The sequence below is a fragment of the Coenobita brevimanus genome, chromosome 28, assembly GCF_032717465.1.
Source record: "Coenobita brevimanus isolate Jiangsu-jjx chromosome 28, ASM3271746v2, whole genome shotgun sequence".
Classification (NCBI taxonomy): domain Eukaryota; kingdom Metazoa; phylum Arthropoda; class Malacostraca; order Decapoda; family Coenobitidae; genus Coenobita; species Coenobita brevimanus.
Genome location: NC_136981.1, coordinates 4,275,076 through 4,293,610, shown reverse-complemented (window position 1 = coordinate 4,293,610; position 18,535 = coordinate 4,275,076). Strand labels below are relative to the sequence as shown.

The 18,535-nt window shown below is 43.0% G+C and overlaps 1 protein-coding gene across 1 annotated transcript in view; it reads left to right on the top strand.

Moving 5' to 3' along the window:
- Positions 1–17,800, top strand: part of LOC145394642 (5-exo-hydroxycamphor dehydrogenase-like) — a 34,135-nt gene extending 16,335 nt beyond the window's left edge. The window contains exons 2-10 of the mRNA XM_080268423.1: positions 5,315–5,550; positions 7,006–7,088; positions 9,360–9,513; positions 11,178–11,396; positions 15,666–15,804; positions 15,959–16,020; positions 16,445–16,571; positions 17,265–17,383; positions 17,710–17,800. Of these exons, the coding sequence (XP_080124549.1) occupies positions 5,315–5,550; positions 7,006–7,088; positions 9,360–9,513; positions 11,178–11,396; positions 15,666–15,804; positions 15,959–16,020; positions 16,445–16,571; positions 17,265–17,383; positions 17,710–17,772 (1,202 nt within the window). The 3' untranslated portion in view covers positions 17,773–17,800. The remainder of the gene's footprint in view (positions 1–5,314; positions 5,551–7,005; positions 7,089–9,359; positions 9,514–11,177; positions 11,397–15,665; positions 15,805–15,958; positions 16,021–16,444; positions 16,572–17,264; positions 17,384–17,709) is intronic.
- Positions 17,801–18,535: the final 735 nt, after the last annotated feature.

The window sequence follows — 18,535 nt, the reverse complement described above, 5'->3', positions numbered from 1 at the left end:
TGAGGATATACACACATTCAAGCAAGCACGTGTACACACAGATATCGGTATACACACATAGGACATACACAAACACAGAGAGCCATACACATACAGACCAACATGCACATGGACACATACACGTACACAGACCCTGACATGCAGACACGAGCACAGTAATTCAAACACATACTAAAAGTAACTACACACAGGTGTAGAAACACACACACACACACACACACACACACACACACACACACACACACACACACACACACACACACACACACACACACACACACACACACACACACACACACACACACACACACACACACACACACACACACACATGGAGAGAGAGACATTTCGACACAATCTCTGTCTGTCCGTTTCTCTCTCTCTCTCTCTCTCTCTCTCTCTCTCTCAAGTCCTCCGTCAAATAGCCCAGGGCACACATTCTTGCAGGTGTGCGTCAGGCGGTGCAGGACATGACCCTCGGCTGGGGACACGGGCAAAGGGTTAATTTATAGGCGGAGTAGGAGGGGGGCAAGACAGCTCGAAGGCATAGACGGTGAAACAGAAGAATTAGGTGGTGGACAGTGGTATTAGGTCGGTTAGGGTAGGTTTAATTAGGGTAGGTTTCCTTAGGTTAGGGTCAGATTAGATTAGGTTAGGTGAGGTGAGGTGAGGTGGGGTTAGGTTAGGTTAGGCTAGGAGATGGATTGGGCAGATATAAGGCACACAGAGAGAGAAACAAAAGATAGTGGTAGCAAGGAGTGGTATGGTGTAGGTTGTTTTAGGTATAGTGGTGGGAGTCAGTGGTTGCAGACAGTGGTTAGGAGTGGTAGCAGACAGTGGTTCGGCTAGATTAGAAGGTTAGGATAGTTACAAGGAGCAGAGAATGAAACAAAAGATAATGGTAGTAGGCAGTGGTATGATGGAAGTTAGATTAGGAGGAGGTTAGGGCATCGTGGTAGTAGAAAAAGCTATGATGGAAATTAGGCTAATAGCGCGGCAGGACAAACACAAGGTATAAATGGTAAAATATATGATAGTGATAGGACACAGTGGTATGGTGAAGATTAGAGTAGCTTGGCATTTATCAAAAGAAGCATGGGACAAAAGCAAAAACGGTGAAACGGATGATAGTGTAGCTGAGTATGATAGGTTAGTTGAGCGCAGGTGAAATATACAAAACGGTGAAATAGAAGACAGTGGCAGCAGACGATGATGATAATGTGTACGCTAGTTTAGAAGTAATGGAGGACAGTTACAAAGACAATGACACAGAAAAACAGTGATAACAAACTGGTATGGCATAGGGAAGGTGAGGATGCTGCTGAATAGATGAGGGTTACTGACTGAAGCAGAAGACGAAGGCAGGAGACAACTGATTGACACATTGACTTGATTATCTGACTGCTACGAACAGGTGTCAGAATGTAAGCAACTTCTCCCCAAAACTCAGTAGCAGTCGGGGTTGGGGTAAGACTTCCCCACTCTAGAGCGACCTCCTAATGCGAGGCCAGTACCAAACCCACCGACCCGCCGAGTAGCCTGAGGGACACTTCTTTATAGGGGGGTCATTAGGAGAAGAGTAGAAGTGGAAAATAAAGTTAAGTTGCTTGGTGTAGGTTGCGAGATGATGCTGGTGACTTAGTGCTGGGGTAAAGTGTTATTTTGTTGTCTTCTTTCTATACCTCTTGTCTGTGTGTGTGTGTGTGTGTGTGTGTGTGTGTGTGTGTGTGTGTGTGTGTGTTTGTGTGTGTGTGTGTGTGTGTGTGTGTGTGTGTGTGTGTGTGTGTGTGTGTGTGTGTGTGTATTCATGACCCTATCTAGGCACCACTCCCCCCTCCTCCCTCTCTCTCTCTCTCTCTCTTTCTTTCTCCCTCCTGCAAGGTTGGAGTTGCCCCTGCTAATGAAGAGCTAAATATGGATAACCCAGGCAAAGGGAACCGCTGATAATTAGGGTGTCGTGGGATGCGGTTGTGTGTGTGTGTGAGAGAGAGAGAGAGAGAGAGAGAGAGAGAGAGAGAGAGAGAGAGAGAGCGGTGGAGGCAGTTTTTCCAGTAGGCAGACGGACGACATAAGACTCGTAGATGTGGTGTGGGAGGCTGTGGGGGGAGGGAGAGACGGGGGTTGGAGGTAGGGGGGATGAGGAAGGTGTGTGGGTAGTGGAGGAGGGATGAGAGAGAAGAGCAGGAGAGGGATGTGTGGGGTTCGAGGAGCGGTAAGTGGGGTGTGGGGATAGAGGAGGGGTGAGGGGGTAGAGAAGGAAGAGTGAGGGAGAAGGGACAGGGGATAACGGACACTAGACTAGGTTGGTGTTGAATCATGCGGACCGGTGGAAGCGAGTCACTATAATTACTCAGCAAAACAGCACAATAATATATCTTAACATCTTCACTGCTAGGCTGGAGGAGGCATTGAGCGACTGGCCCGTCCGTTCGCTCGTGCATTGAGTGCGTGTGTATGTGGGTGCGTGCGTGCGTGAGATCGTGCGTCCGTAGCACTATCATGTATTGTGGGCAAGATATCTCCTGAACCCATCGGCTGATTTCCATTAAACTTTTGTCAGTGGTGCAGTATTAGGAGGTGATGAACAGATTAGGTCAGGTAGGTAAAAGGGTTAAAGGTAAAGGTAATATGGGGTCTACTTAGTTTATTCTTTTGGGCTCAATATCTCCTGGGTATTAGTGTCGATGTGGTGGCATGTAAAGGTGTGTCGCTTGAGTACTGGGATGTTAACTTTATGCTCACAGTCGGAAAAAAAAAGCATCATCGTGATCATCATCATCATCCTAACCATCATTATCATCATCATCATCATTATCCTACTATTTATTAACTCTGATAAATGATGTTAGTGAAATCCAGGAAGAATTCAATATTTCTCATGCATTCTCAGTTAAGCTCTATAAATGATAAAAAATAAATCATTAGCAGGTGGTGACAGGTAGTTATCGTGTGGATGATTTGACGCTTTAGCATTTTTTGTCACCTTTGCAAACTCAGCTCAAAAAATTAGCATTGTTATCGTCATCATCTTAGTCAACATCACAGGTGTCCTTATACCCCTGCTCCCCTCATCATCATCATCATCTTTTTTATCATCAACATCACTCTCATCTTCGTCGCCATTATCATCATCATCATCGTCACCTGCATCATCATTATCACTTCCACTATCACCATCATCATCATCATCGTCACCTGTATCATTATTATCACTTTCACTATCACCATCATCATCATCATCATCATCATCATCACATTTTCAAACAATAAGCATTAAAATAACAGGCAGCATTATCATCGGCTCGTACTCTTACTATCATCATCACCACCACCATCATTACCATCACCATCATCAATCATCATCACCACCACCATCATCACTTATCATCATCATCATCAATCATCATCATCATTATCATCATCACCACCATCATTACCACCACCATCATCAATCATCATTATTATCATCATCATCATCATCATCCTATCATGATAACCTGATTTCCCACTGATTTAGGTGAGCTGATTTCAATACGTAATAAGAGAAATTAATAAGCAGTGAGAAGCTGGTGTTGTGTAGAAGATAAGGAGGCAATTTTTTCATTATTTTCCAGTTAAACTCATGAGCCATAATAATCTTCATCGTCTTCATTAACCTTATCCTCAGCATCATCATTATCATCATATTGTTTCTATTATTGATACTGTTTTTATTTCTCTTGTTATTGCTTTTACCACCACCACTACTACAACTACTACTACAACAACAACTACCACTACAATTTTTTTTATTATTACTAGTAGGAGTAGTAATAGTAGTCTTTTTATTAGTATTATTATTCATGTTATTTCTCACTTACAGCCGGTTTGAGTTGGGTCTAAGAAAAAGGCAGTTCAAGCTTTCTTTCTTGTTTCTTCTTTTTATGACTGGTAGGCCAATCTCGCAATGTGATAAGTAATTAATTAGTGAGTTGTGAGAGGTTGGAGGCTTGTGTGTGTGTGTGTGTGTGTGTGTGTGTGTTTCTTTTTTTGTGTGTGCCTCGCTCCACCCTTCTCCCACAATACAAGTCTTCCGCCTCCTCCTCTCTTCCTCCCCGCTATCCTCCTCCACCTCACTTCCTCCCCACCTAATTTCTCCCCTCTCTCCCTCTCCCTCTTCCACCTCTCCTTTCCCTCCCCCTGCCCTTCTCTCCCTCCTCCCTTCCCTCCCTCTTTCGCCTCCTCCCCCCACCTCCTTCATTATCTACCAAGCACCTCTGAATCTCCTCCACGGTCGACCCATTCTAACTTATAAATAAACTGCATTTCGTGTTTGTTTTTGGAGTTTAGTTTTTTGCCTTTGAGACTTTGATAAGGGATTACTTACTTTCTCTCTCTCTCTCTCTCTCTCTCTCTCTCTCTCTCTCTCTCTCTCTCTCTCTCTCTCTCTCTCTCTCTCTCGTCCACCATGTCGTAAGGAGTCACATATATGAGATACGGTGATGATCCGGAGAGAGATAAATAGACAGATAGATAAAAGAGATAGGCAGATAGATAGATAGATAAAAAGACAGATAAGCTGACCGATAGACCAGCAGGTTGATAGAGTGAGAGATAGAACGATAAATAGATGGATGAATGTATGGATAGATTGATGGATGGATGGATGAATGGATAGATGGATAGGTGGACGGTAGGCTGATGTTTGGATGGATGGATGAATGGATGAATAGATGAAATGATAGACAGCTACCCAGTTAGTGAGACAGATCAGTAGACAGATAAACAAAAAAGAATATATAATTATCTGTCTACTTATACGAGAGAGAGAGAGAGAGAGAGAGAGAGAGAGAGAGAGAGAGAGAGAGAGAGAGAGAGAATAAAGCGAGTAATGTATACCTCCAGCAAGACAGGGCTTCACCTGACGTAAGCCTATATGCAGAGTCCTCCTCATTACTAAGCCCCTTTTCTGACGTTATTTTCTCTTCCCCTTTTTTTGACTATCTTTTTTGTGCTCCTTCTTCGACGTTCTTTTTTGTTCCTTTCTGACGTTCTTTTTCATGTTCCTTTTTTGACGTTCATTTTAATGTTCTTTTTTGACGTTCTTTTTTATGATCCTTTTTGACGTTCTTTTTATGCTCCTTTTTGACGTTCTTTTTGTTCCTTTTTTGACGTTCTTTTTTGTTCCATTTTTATGTCTTCGAAATTCTGATTCACCTCCCCCCCCCCGTCACTCTTACCCCTCCCACTTCTCCCATAGCAAGCCCCTCCCCCCCCCCACACACACACAACTGAGACCATAAATTTCATCTCACACTCCCATTTTCTCTTTCAGTGGGGGGTGACTTGAAGAACACCCCTCAAAATCCAGTCACCATGAGCACGAATTCACCCCCAGTCACCCCTACCCCGCCCACCTCGCCCATGTCACCCAGCACACCCACGCCCCCGCCCACGCCCCAGCACGGCACCACCTCCTACGCCAAATCCATAGTGTTTATGGGCAAAGGCAGGTCACCCAACTTTGTCACCGAATCCACACGTCTGCCCATCCAGCTGAGTCCGGGCCAGGTTAGTAGTAAATCCTTTTCTTTCTCTCTTTCTTTCTTTTTTTTATGCTATTCTTTTGGTGCCTTTTTTTTCAACCGAGTCCACAGTTTATTTAAGAAAAAAAAAAGACAGCCAAGTAAAGTTTCCCTGTGACCTAATGTGTAAAGTTGGTCTACTGTAGTTTTTTCACCTGATCTTGGTCCAGATTTTCGTCCTTTCTTAGCTTATTGCATGTAGATCAGTGATAGAAAGAGACGGTGCTCTGATTCTGCACTCTTTCCATAGCACATCCTGGTGACCAGCATCCTAGTCTAGTGTTAATCTCTTGTTACAATACTACATTCAAGATGGAGAGATGGCAGTTTAGGGATAAATTAAAGCAAAATGCGAGGAGTTTCCTCCAATTTACTGTAGGTTTGCTGTTTTGGAACGCATCACTGAAATATAACAAGGAATTTCTGTGTTTTGTTCCCTGATACATTCTTACTCCTTGGACTTGGATTAGGAGTTCCCTGGCACCTATCCCTTATGAAGTTATTATTATTATTTTTTTTTTCATGTTACACCTTATTATTGTTGCGCTTGTTACATATATTAATTTCTCTTTTCCAAGTTTGTCACACACTGAAATGTTACATGTTTGGGCTATTTTGATGAATAAACAAAAAGCTAAAATTAGCTAAACCAGGCTTAACTTATCGTAAGCTAATCAAACCAAACCTACGCAAACCTCACCAGACCTAACACACCTAACCCTACTAGGTAAGTTAGAGAGCTCAGCATATGTTTGGTTTGGGCTGACTGACCTAAGTAACTTATGCACAGTTACGGGAAGGAACAAAAATTTTACCCATAACATCATTCCCTCTACTCGTTCTCCTGTGTTAGTTAATATTCCTAAATTGAGAGAGGCTTAGTATGTTTCTCAGGTCATAGAGGATTCGATTTCATATGATGAGTCTGGCAGGAAAGTGACGTCCATGCCCTAAAGTGTGGAGAACTAGAGGAGGAAAAATTAACTGCACTGTAAAATTAAGACACATCTGCCTTGTAAAACACGACGCGGAAAAAATAGTAATTGTGTGTGTGTGTGTGTGTGTGTGTGTGTGTGTGTGTGTGTGTGTGTGTGTGTGTGTGTGTGTGTGTGTGTGTGTGTGTGTGTGTGTGTGTGTGTGTGTGTGTGTGTGTGTGTGTGTGTGTGTGTGTGTGTATGTGTGTGTGTGTGTGTGTGTGTGTGTGTGTGTGTGTGTGTGTGTGTGTGTGTGTGTGTGTGTGTGTGTGTGTGTGTGTGTGTGTGTGTGTGTGTGTGTGTGTGTGTGAGTGTGTGTGGGGGTGTGTGTGTGTGTGTGTGTGTGTGTGTGTGTGTGTGTGTGTGTGTGTGTGTGTGTGTGTGTGTGTGTGTGTGTGTGTGTGTGTGTGTGTGTGTGTGTGTGTGTGTGTGTGTGTGTGTGTGTGTGTGTGTGCTTTCTTCTGCAGGTGCTGGTGCGGGTCGAGTTGGCTACCATCTGCGGGTCGGACCTGCACACCCTCAATGGTACCAGGACGTCGGTACATCCATGGTAAGCTACTGTGTGTCTAGTAATAGGGTAGGTGTATAAAGATGTAGATTACAATGTGGTAGGACCTTAGTTTCCGTGTGTGGTAGATTTCTTGCTCTCTTAGTGTGGTATGGTACTTTCCTCTTTGCGGTAGACAGTATTTTCGCTCTCTGGCAGGTCGTTCTCCTTTTTGGTAGGCCCTCATTATGTCTGTGTGATGGGTGTTTGTCTTCTCTGGTTCTTTGCGTAGTGTGTGTTGAGGTGAGAGGACTACAGCACAAGCATTGAGGGTCCCTGTCTGTTCCGGCTGAGTGGTAGTTCTTGATGTTTGAGTGACAGGTTCTTGTGCGTACTGGTTGTGTGCTAAGTGTTGTGTCGTGTCTTTCCTGTCTCCTTATCTGTATAACTGTGTATTGTTTATTTATTATATTTTTTTTAAGGGGGGGTAAGGATGAAATTTTACATACAGTCAGGTTTGGTTGTTTATTATTCATCACGAAAAAAAATCTCAAGTACTGCACATCAGAAGTAGTTATGGTATGTAAATGAACTCAAAGATGATTTTACACATGACTTTTGTTACTTAAAGCAATAATCCCATTCTACACCAGAACATTACCTTAAGGCTGCATGAAGTTGTGATTACTGTGCACTGTAAACATTGTGTGTGTGTGTGTGTGTGTGTGTGTGTGTGTGTGTGTGTGTGTGTGTGTGTGTGTGGCCATAAGAGAGAGAGAGAGACAAGCGGTCACTTGTTGGGAAGCCCTAGTAACAGTGGGCTGCATTTTAAGTGGAGATTTCGTAACACCCCTTTCTTAGCGATTTATTCTGCATATTGCACCTCCATATCGCGTTGCATGTTGCTGATTCGAACTAAAGTCTATATTCAAGCGAGATAATGTGTATACAAGAGAATCCTAAATTGTAATATGCTAAAATAAATCGCAAAGGAAACAGTGCTACGAAATATCCTATCCCTCCAAAAACACCACCAGTTACAATGTGGGCTGATGATAAACCCGTACCGGATGGCCGCGTAGATAGCATGCGAGAGAGATAATAGGCAGTGTGATGTTAGCTGAAGTATATAATTGTAATACAGAGTTTCTAGATCTTTATAACAATCTATTCATATCTATATCTCTCTGTACGACCATACCATCCAAGCACATTCTTTTACTCTCAGATCGACCGACTTTCTTCCCCCACATCTCTTACAAATCTCTATGTTTCTTATCCTCCGCAGGCTGCACCACCCATATATATTTCCTAACAGGGTAATATCCATAGCTGTCACTCTTGCCTTTCCAAATCCATGCCATGCCTGTCTCACACGCCAGCAGTAATGAAATGACTAACGCGCATTCGAGTCATCTTCTTCCATCCTCCACACTCACTCCTCTCTTTTATCTCAAGGCTTTCATAGCACTGTCCACTGTCTCCCTTGGCCCACTCTGTTTTCTACTTCCTCTTTCAGCCTTCATACCCAGACCTTTGTTTCGTCTTAAAGCCTTCATAGCACTGTCCACTTTTCTTAGGCACTCCGTTCTCCACACACACACACACATTTGCCTCTCCCATCACTGTGCCCAAGTACGTTAACCAATTCAACCAGAAGACGTCATAACTTTTTGTTACTGCTGCTATCGAACAAGTGAACTGGAGTGGAAATTAAAATGACGTATACTAAAAATAAAAAGGATCTACATCGGCTTTGCTCATCGAAAAAAAAAAAAATCAAGCAAGGATCTTTTACAAATACACTGCAATTTCAGACACCTTCCTCCTCAGCAGTTATAAATCTGCTCTCGTTTACCCATACTTTCACATCTCGCCTCACAGACATTCACAAAACTCTCAATCAGTGGTGAGAACGATATTTCTTGTCGTCTTAAAAGGTTTTCTAGCGAACCATCCTTAACTGTTTATATTATTTAAACCTTGTCACTCACTTGACATGTTATTTATGTTTCTCTATTTTAGCCAGAGGTTGTACAAATATCACAGGCGAGAAGATAAACTTACATATTACGAGAAATAAGCAGGTAAGGAATAGGTTATATATTGTCTCCCAAAACGAGCAGAACACGAATTTCTTCCTTAACATAACGAAAGAAAAGCCAAAATAAGAACCATAACAACAACAAAACATACCTTACTTCTTTCTTCTTCTTTCCAGTACCTTGCTTCCTCCTTTTTCTTCTTTCTTCTCCCTTCCAATACTTGACATCCTCCTTTTTCTTCTCCCTTCCAATTCTTTACTTCCTCCTCTTGTTTTCTCCCTCTCAACAGTGTCCTCGGTCACGAAGGGAGCGGAGTAGTGGTGGATTCGCGCAGGGAAGGGGTGGAAGCTGGGCAGAGGGTGACGTGGGGGGTATGTGCCTCCTGTGACAATTGCCTATCCTGCTCACTGGCACTTGGGAATAAGTGTATGAAGCTCCATAAGGTAGGTGTGCATGGGCGACTGGATGTGTGGGTTGGTGTGGGTGTGGGTGTGTATGTGTGTGTGTGTGTGTGTGAGAGAGAGAGAGAGAGAGAGAGAGAGAGAGAGAGAGAGAGAGAGAGAGAGAGAGAGAGAAAGAAGGTATGTGTACGTGTCATGTTTGTGTTGTGTTGCTTTGTGTTGTGAAGTGTGTGTGTGTGTGTGTGTGTGTGTGTGTGTGTGTGTAGAAGGGATTACACTGGTAGGTCAGAGGGTTCCGTGATGGGATTGGAGAGAGATGCAAACAGACTGGTAGGCAAGATAGAACAGGAAGTGGGGTCGAGGGATAGGGGAGGGGAGGGGAGGGAAGAAGAGATGAATTTTAGGGGAGGGCAGGATACGCAAGAGTAGGGGAGGGGAGGAGAGGGGAGAAGTGAGGAATGGAGAGAGAGGTAAGGTTCAGCAAGGCAGGACTAGGCAAGGCATAGAGGGAAGTGAAACAGGAAGATGAAAATAGCTATGAGTCGACGTCCATACTTTCGTTTCGCTGTGTCTGTCGGAACAAATCGGAAGGAATCTCGTATCATTTGTTCGGAAACCAGGTGTGTAAATGAATCATGCTCTAACCTGGACTCGAATAACAATAATAATAATAATAATAATAATAATAATAATAGTAATAATAAAATAGAGTAAGAAGTCAGAAGAAAAAGGAAGGTACAAGAATGTTTTATACTTTTATTTTTCGTACCTGGGTAAACATTGGAATCTGGTGAGAGAGTCAGAAATAGTAACAATAGAGTCAATACTGGAAGGAGATAAAATACAGGAAAAAGATCGTTTGCCTAAATGAAGAGAAAACAATAACTTCATACTTAGGACAGCTTTTTCATTTTGTCTTACTACTGTCATAATATTTTATTCGAATTTCCAGACTTTTTGAACTGGAAGGGTTAGGTAATGCTTTTTTTTTTTAATTTCTAGACGTAAGAAGAAAATTAAGTTCCCTCCAGACTTGAATTAAAAGCGTCTTGAGGTCACATGATCAAACTTAATGAAAAGATGACATTGGAGAGAGAGAGAGAGAGAGAGAGAGAGAGAGAGAGAGAGAGAGAGAGAGAGAGAGAGATTAAACTAGAATTGGGCAATGTGGTGAAGATGTGAAGGTGCTTTAAAATGACTTCGTTTGTAATAATGTCAGTAAGATAAATAGATAGACAGACAGACAGACAGATAGATAGATAGACACATAGACAGACAGATAGGCTCTTAAGGATGAAATGAGCAGCGTGATGAAAATAAAGTGAATGTGCATGGTAGGTGTGATGCTGGTGGGGCGACATGAGGCGGAGCAGTGTTGTGTAGTGAGTGTAGTGTACGGAGTGTGTTGATGATGATGGTGATGATGATGATGATGATGATGATGAAGAACGTGTGATGGTGGGGTAACATTAGGTGTAGAAATGACGTGAGGCGATGTAAACAGGTAAAATGCTTGGTAATGACCTCTTCCTTAGCGATTTTATTTTGCATATTGTGCTTTGGCAGTCTCCTGTATTTTAATCTGATCGTGTTAATATCGACATAATTTTCCTCAGGGACACACAGGAGTATACTAGTGTGCAGTGTGTAGAATAAATCACTAAGGAAAAGGTATTACGACCCTAACATGACTTGCCAACCCACAGTGCGGCCACACCCTAGTCACCACAGCCCCTCTCTTCGGCACCTACTCCACCCACACCCTCTGTCTCGCCGGCACGCCCATCGTCCCCCTCCCCCCCGCCCTCACGCCCACTCTAGCCGCCCCCCTCAACTGCTCCCTGGCCACAATGGTACACGCGATGGCCAAGATACCAACCCTGCCCCGACCTGGCCACCCTGGAGCTACTGTGGCCCTTGTACAGGTCAGTTTTTCGTTTTTCTTTCTTTCTTTCTCTTCAGGTCAATATATTCTCTCCAGCACCTACCCCCCCCCTCCATGTTTCAGGAATCATCATCATCATCATCATCATCATCATCATTATTATCATTATCATTATTCTAGTTCCCTCTTTAAATGAGGTGGGTAATATCAAGGAATAATAAAAGTGAAAATTTTTGAGATATATCAACTGAATGTCAAAAGAAACGGGCCACACAATTTCTCTCTCTCTCTCTCTCTCTCTCTCTCTCTCTCTCTCTCTCTCTCTCTGTATCTGTCCATCCATCCATCAATCTATTTATGTATCTATCTATCCATTTACACCCCCACACACAGATCCATCCACACACACACACACACACACACACACACACACACACACACACACACACACACACACACACACACACACACACACACACACACACACACCTACACCCCCCCACACACACACACCTACACACCCCACACACACACACACACACACACACAAACATTTTGAGTCAACATGAAGTCTCCGTCAAATACCAAGACCCACACTTAAGCCTCAGTCTGTCAAATGTAAGTGTTGTTTTAGTGTCTTGCCGTCTCACCAAGTACACAAGGTTGGTGTATTTTATCGTCGCTAATTTTACTGCTTACCTGGTGGGATATTAATGTTAAAGGAGAAAGTCATTAAAGTTTGGTACAAAAATTTACTGACACACCATTGCGAGATTGTGGTAATAGGTTTTGTTTCGCTTTCGTTTTCATATTTTTTTATTTCGAGTTTTTTTTTTTCACCTTCATGGCTGTATTTAAGTCTTTCTGTTCAGTGGCTTTTTTTTATTTATTTATTTTCGATGCTTCCAGACGATTTTTATTTAGCTTAGCGAGAGATTTTTTGCTATAACTAGGAGATTTCACTCAGCCTTGGGGGATGAATCAAGCTGTGAAGGGGTTACTGTACTGTACAGTACCCCTCCTTGCCCCAGCCAGCCACGCCCCGCCCCGCACCGCCCCATCCCATCCCACTAACCCTGTCTGTATAAAGGTGTTGGTGGGGGACGCCTTCCCGTGGTGGCACCGATATAACAAGGTGTCTTCGCTGCCAGGTTACACAAACGTCCCTCACCTCCTTCCTTTTCTTCTTCAGGGAAGGTGGTGGACTGCTGAAGAAGGCAGTAGTAGTAGTAGTAGTAGTAGTAGTAGTAGTAGTAGTAGTGGTGGTGGTGGTGGTGGTGGTGGTGGCTATGGTGGTGGTAATAACATAATAATAATCATAATAATAATAATAATAATAATATAATAATAATAATAATGATAATAATAACAATAATAATAAAAACTCATTGATAAGGTTGAAATTCTTGGTGTCTCACTTAACAGTGCCCTCAGCTGGACCTCTCATGTCAGATCACTTGCTAAAACCGCCTCAAAGAAACTTGGATTATTGTACAGAGTCCGTAACTTCTTCGCCGATGAGCAGTTAGCTATAATTTATAAGAGTCATGTGCGCTCTCAGCTTGAATATTGCTCACCCTTGTGGAATGGTTGTGGAGAGGTTGCATTAAGACAACTAGACAAAATTCAGAATAAAGCTGTTAGAATCATTAACAACCCTGCCATTACATATAAACTACCTTCCCTGCAAGTAAGAAGGAATGTTGCCTCCCTTGCATTATTTTACAGATATTTTTTGGCAAATGCTCAGACGAAGTTGCGTCCATGGTGCCACCTCTCCATGCCTTCCCTCGTGCTACACGGGCATCTGGTAGCGCTCATTACTGGAATGTCACTCAACCATATTGCAGAACTTCTGCCTATCAGAATTCTTTCATTCCCCGAACTGCATCTCTCTGGAACTCGCTTCCCCAGAGTTGTTTTCCTCCAAATTTCAACCTACAACTGTTCAAGTCTAACTGTTACAGATATTTTGTGAACAGAGGACACCAGTAATCTGGTGTATGGATAATTTTTTTTCTCCATTTGTTTTTCCTTCCTCCGTTCTGTTATTTAAAAAAAAAAAAAAAAAAAAAAATTATCAGCAGCTGAGTCACATCAAGGCCAAAACTGCTGTTATCTCCCAAACCAAACAGATGACACTGACTCGATAAGATGCACGTTATCCCTGAGTGTCCTTCCTTTGCGGGGACAGACAGATAAGAAAAAAAGAAGCATACATATAAGCAGTTCCCTGATAGAAAGATAGCAACCTAATCTAAGCCAAAATCAGTCAAGTCCTTCTCAGTAATTGTATCGATATATACAGAGTAATATCAGATTTCAAGGAATTGATTTTGGACTGCTAATGGAAATGCTCTGTCTCTGTCTCTGTCTGTATGTCTGTCTGTTTCTGTCTCTGTCTCTGTCTGTCTGTCTGTCTGTCTGTCTGTCTCTCTCTCTCTCTCTCTCTCTCTCTCTCTCAACAGTTACTTCTAGTTATCTCTGTGTCTTGTTGCTTCCATTTGTTGAGAGAGAGAGAGAGAGAGAGAGAGAGAGAGAGAGAGAGAGAGAGAGAGAGAGTGAGAGAGAGAGAGAGAGAGAGAGAGAGAGAGAGAGAGAGAGAGAGAGAGAGAGAGAGAGAGAGAGAGAGAGAGAGAGAGAGAGAGAGAGAGAGAGAGAGAGAGAGAGAGAGAGACTGTAGAACATGGAAAGGACACACACACACACACACACACACACACACACACACACACACACACTAATGCATGGTCAAACACAGTCCTCCACATTAACGTCTCTCTCTCTCTCTCTCTCTCTCTCTCTCTCTCACTAAAAAATCCAATAACTGCATAGATGATCAACAGCTTTATGAAGCAGCCAAAAATGTTGCTTCCCCCCACACCAGCAGACTGAGCCGACCGCACAGGAGGCAAGCTAGGTAAAACAGCCAGTCCCATTTAACCCTTGGGAGACGTAGGGGCCCGAGGCTAGGCTAGCGTAGGGATAGATGACTAGTCTACTTCTCTGATGGCAATATTATAATCGAAAAGCCTCCAGTCACTTCACTTCGGTTGAGGAAGCTCCCTAACACCTTTTCCTAAGCGGTTTATTTTACTTATTACACCTTGGCGTCCTATTCTGTGTTCTATAAATCCTTCTAATGTCGCCATACTCTATGCAAATGACATACAAAAGGATATCAACCAGTCATATCCAAAAATAAATCGCTATGGAAGAGGTGCTAGAGAGATTCCTTACCCGACGAGACTACGGGGATCGAACCTACGTAGGGCTGGCACTCCAACCGGGGCGCCCTGACCACTAGACCACCAGGCGCAGTATTCGGACAACTCTACTAAACCGCTACAGGAAGCACGTCCTCCCCTGTGTGGGTTACTGATAAGGGAGGGTGGATAATGGGGCGCTTATCGCAGGACGTTATGAACTGTCACACACACACACACACACACACACACACACACACACACAGACTATGAAGCATGAAGGGGACACACACACACACACACACACACACACACACACACACACACACACACAAATCCATGGTTTTACGAAAGTACAAATTGACCACATCATTGTGTTCCATATGCAAAAACAAGAACCTGAAAATCGACGAGAGTATAGAGGAAGCATTCGTTTTCTTTCTATCATTTGACGCCAGAGAAAACGTCGAATAAATAATTGTCTCCCCTTTTTGGTCTTCAGCGACAGAGCTCCTTAGAGTGCTGGGGCTTCTGAATAAATTTTGTTATTGCGGCTACAGACTCATGTGAACGTGAAACTGGTGGACTGTAGGCTGAAGTTGTCCTGCAGTTCACCATCCTTCTCTCAGGGGATAGGGAGGGAGCTGAGGGACGTGTGTAAAGCTAGGAAGAGGAGTTGCTCGGTGTCACATTAACAAGTACGTTCGTTAAGGTACATACCAAATCCCTGGAATTTTCGCATATAATCCTTTAAAAGTTATTTCCTAAGGTAGACAGAGGGGCAATGTGATTTCTGCATACAAACTGTCCCCCTGTCTGTCAAAGGAAGCCATCTGTTTAGCGGTACATGCCTAACGACAGGGATGTGGTAGGGAATACTTTGTGCATAAGCTGCTTTGTTCATGCTCTAACAGGTGTATATGACCCCATGCTCAGGGAACCCCATACCATATCCCCATACTTGGACAAAGGGAGCTTAGTGCACAGGGTATTTTGTGCATGGACGAACTTGATGCATGTGATACCAGTTATAAGTCGTCTCTCTCCAGCGCCGAATGCCATTCTAAGGAAAATAAATAAATAAATCCTTTCTTGTTTGTCAGGGTGCAGGCATGTTGGGCGTGTACGGGTGCGCCCTGCTCCGGGAGGCTGGGTTCGGCCGGGTGTATTGCTCGGACCCAAACAGAACCCGGCTGGCCAAGGTGTCTGACTTCGGGGGCATCGCAGTGCATCCGGAACAAGGTAAACACAAATGAATTGGGAATACGATTATTATCCCCTTAAGCTTGATGTGGTAATTTCTTTTTTGTTCTTTCTACCTGGAATGTGGTCTCTTACTCTCCATCTCATCCTCACCCAAAAAATAATAGTAATGTGATGATGTTTTTTCTTCTAGAGGATGACCTGATCGCGCCAGACAGCGTGGACGTGGCATTTGAGGTGTGTGGCAGTAAGGAGGTAAGTTGTACGCAGTTCATACCATTATTTATTATTCAGTTACATTTGATGCATTAAAATACTTGATTAACTACACCATTGCACTATTATATTTATCACGTTATTACATTACATACTCTACTGGTAACTAAGGTAATTTTTGACTGGTTGAGATAACTAGTTCAGACCCGCAAATGTAATTTTCATTATATTGTTGGCAACTGCTATCAGTTCTAACTATCTATCTATCTATCTACTTATCTGTTCATCTATGTGTCCATATAAAACATTCTTCTTTTTAACCCTTCCCACTATCTGCTACTCACTCATTTCTTACACCTTAACTTGCCTTTTCATCTTTTTCTCATCCTCCCTCTCTCTGTTTCCTACCTTCCTCTCTCTTTCTCTTCCCTCTCACCTACACCCCTCCTCCCCCCTCCCTCAGGTGATGAGTCGTGGTGTAAGGGCGCTCCGGCCTGGGGGAACTTACATTTTAGTGGGCCTAGTGCATCCAGACTCCCGCATGGATGTCACAGCGCAGACTATCATTCTTAAATGCCTCACAATCACGGGTGTGTATGCATGTATGTAAGTGTGAATGTATGAATGTATGTTAGTATGTATGCATGTCTGTCTGTGTATGTATGATATAAATGTACAGTCGCCGTCAAAATTATCGTTCCACTTTTTTAGTCCAACAGTGATGAAACTCATATTATTCTGAAATGTCCTCGTTCACTGCATCGTTACTTATCGTAGTGACGTGTATCTATATTAATGAAGTGTATCGTTATTTATGTCCTCAGTTACGTGTCTGTCTCCATATTTACACCTCTTACTCACTTTCTTTTCTTTCCTTTTTTCCTTTTTCTTTTTTCAGGTGCAGTATTAACACCCAATTTTTCCCCTCTTATTTTCTCAACTATTTTTCTTTCCTTGGTTTAGCACCTTTCTCTTGTCCTCACATTTTTGACACATTGTTCTTGACTTTTAATTTCCACACCTCCAGTATTTGAACTTCTTTTTGTCCTCTCATCTTCACATATTTTTCTTGTCTTTTTCACCCTCTCTCTCTCTCTCTCTCTCTCTCTCTCTCTCTCTCTCATTTCTTACACGTCCACTTGTGCTCCTCTAATAGCCTAATGATAATAGTAATAAAAGTAATAATAATAATAATAATAATAATAATAATAATATTAGAAATAATAATAATGCCAAAACAAACAGAATCGCACAAAAACTACTACACTCATTCTCTTCCACAGGTGTCCACAACTACACAGGGGAACACCTACACAGCGCAGTCAACTTCCTCGCACGACACCATCACCGCTACCCCTTCAAGTCTCTCGTTGGGCCCACATACCCTCTCTCAGACTTCAGGGTACGTGTGTGTGTGTGTGTGTGTGTGTGTGTGTAGTTTTGCGCAGGGTGTCGTGGCAGTCTTTAATGTGGTGTTGCGTGGTGGTTCGGTATAGTGTGGTGGTGTGGCGTGGTGTGCTGCAGTGGTGAGGTGAAGTGTGGTGGTGTTTCTGCCGAGAGAAGATGAATAAAAAAAATGAAAGAGTAAAGTAATTAATGTATTATACTCAATGGACTTAGATATCTGAAACCTAGAATGGTGATGATGATGATAATGATGGTAATGATGATGATGTTAATGATGATTATGATGATGTCGTGATTTACTTATGCAATGGTTATTTACAGAACGCCCTGGAGGTTGCACGATCCGGCAAGTTCTTCCGTGTGGCAGTGAACCCTCAGCTGTGACAGAAACAGTGACAGTGACAGACAGTGGCAGTGATAATGAGTGATTGTGACAGTGACAGTGAACCCGCAGCAGTGACAGAGGCAGAGACAGACAGGGAGAGACAGTGGCGGTGACAGTGCTTGTGGCAGAGTGACAGTGAGCCCTCAGCAGAGACAGGGACAGCGACAGACAGGGAAAGACAGTGGCAGTGACAGTGAGAGATTGTGGCAGTGACTGACAGTGAGTGATTGTGGCAGTGAGTGACAGTGATAAGGAGCCAAGCACTTCCCCATCAAAGACCTCTTGCTATCTGGCACTACCTAATTAACTCTCCTTGCACGTTGATATCCATTGCCTTATCATCTTGCTATCTCTCGGCAATTGGATTAAGATTTCTTGAAAGATTATTATTGTTATTTTAAGTGGGAAGGTTAGATGCAGCATTCATTTACCCCTCCACAACTAGGGCTCTGACTTAAATTGCGCAAAACGTCTGTAAGTAGCAAGCACAGGATATGAAAAACACCATCGCCACGAAGTGCATAGCCTTATTCACTCACAGCGCTATTTCCAAAGCTGAAAAAAGTCGTCTGGTGATAACAGGAATAAAATAAAAGACACTCGGGGTATGCGGTTAGACTGCAAGCATCAACTCAGACAACCTTATCGTCAACAATGGAAGAAATAATCAAATTATCAATCTTAATTTTAAGTCAGGGGCGTGTTGCAGAAAAACACAACTTCTTGCAACTGGAACCGTAACCCGTAGAGGACTGAGAAATC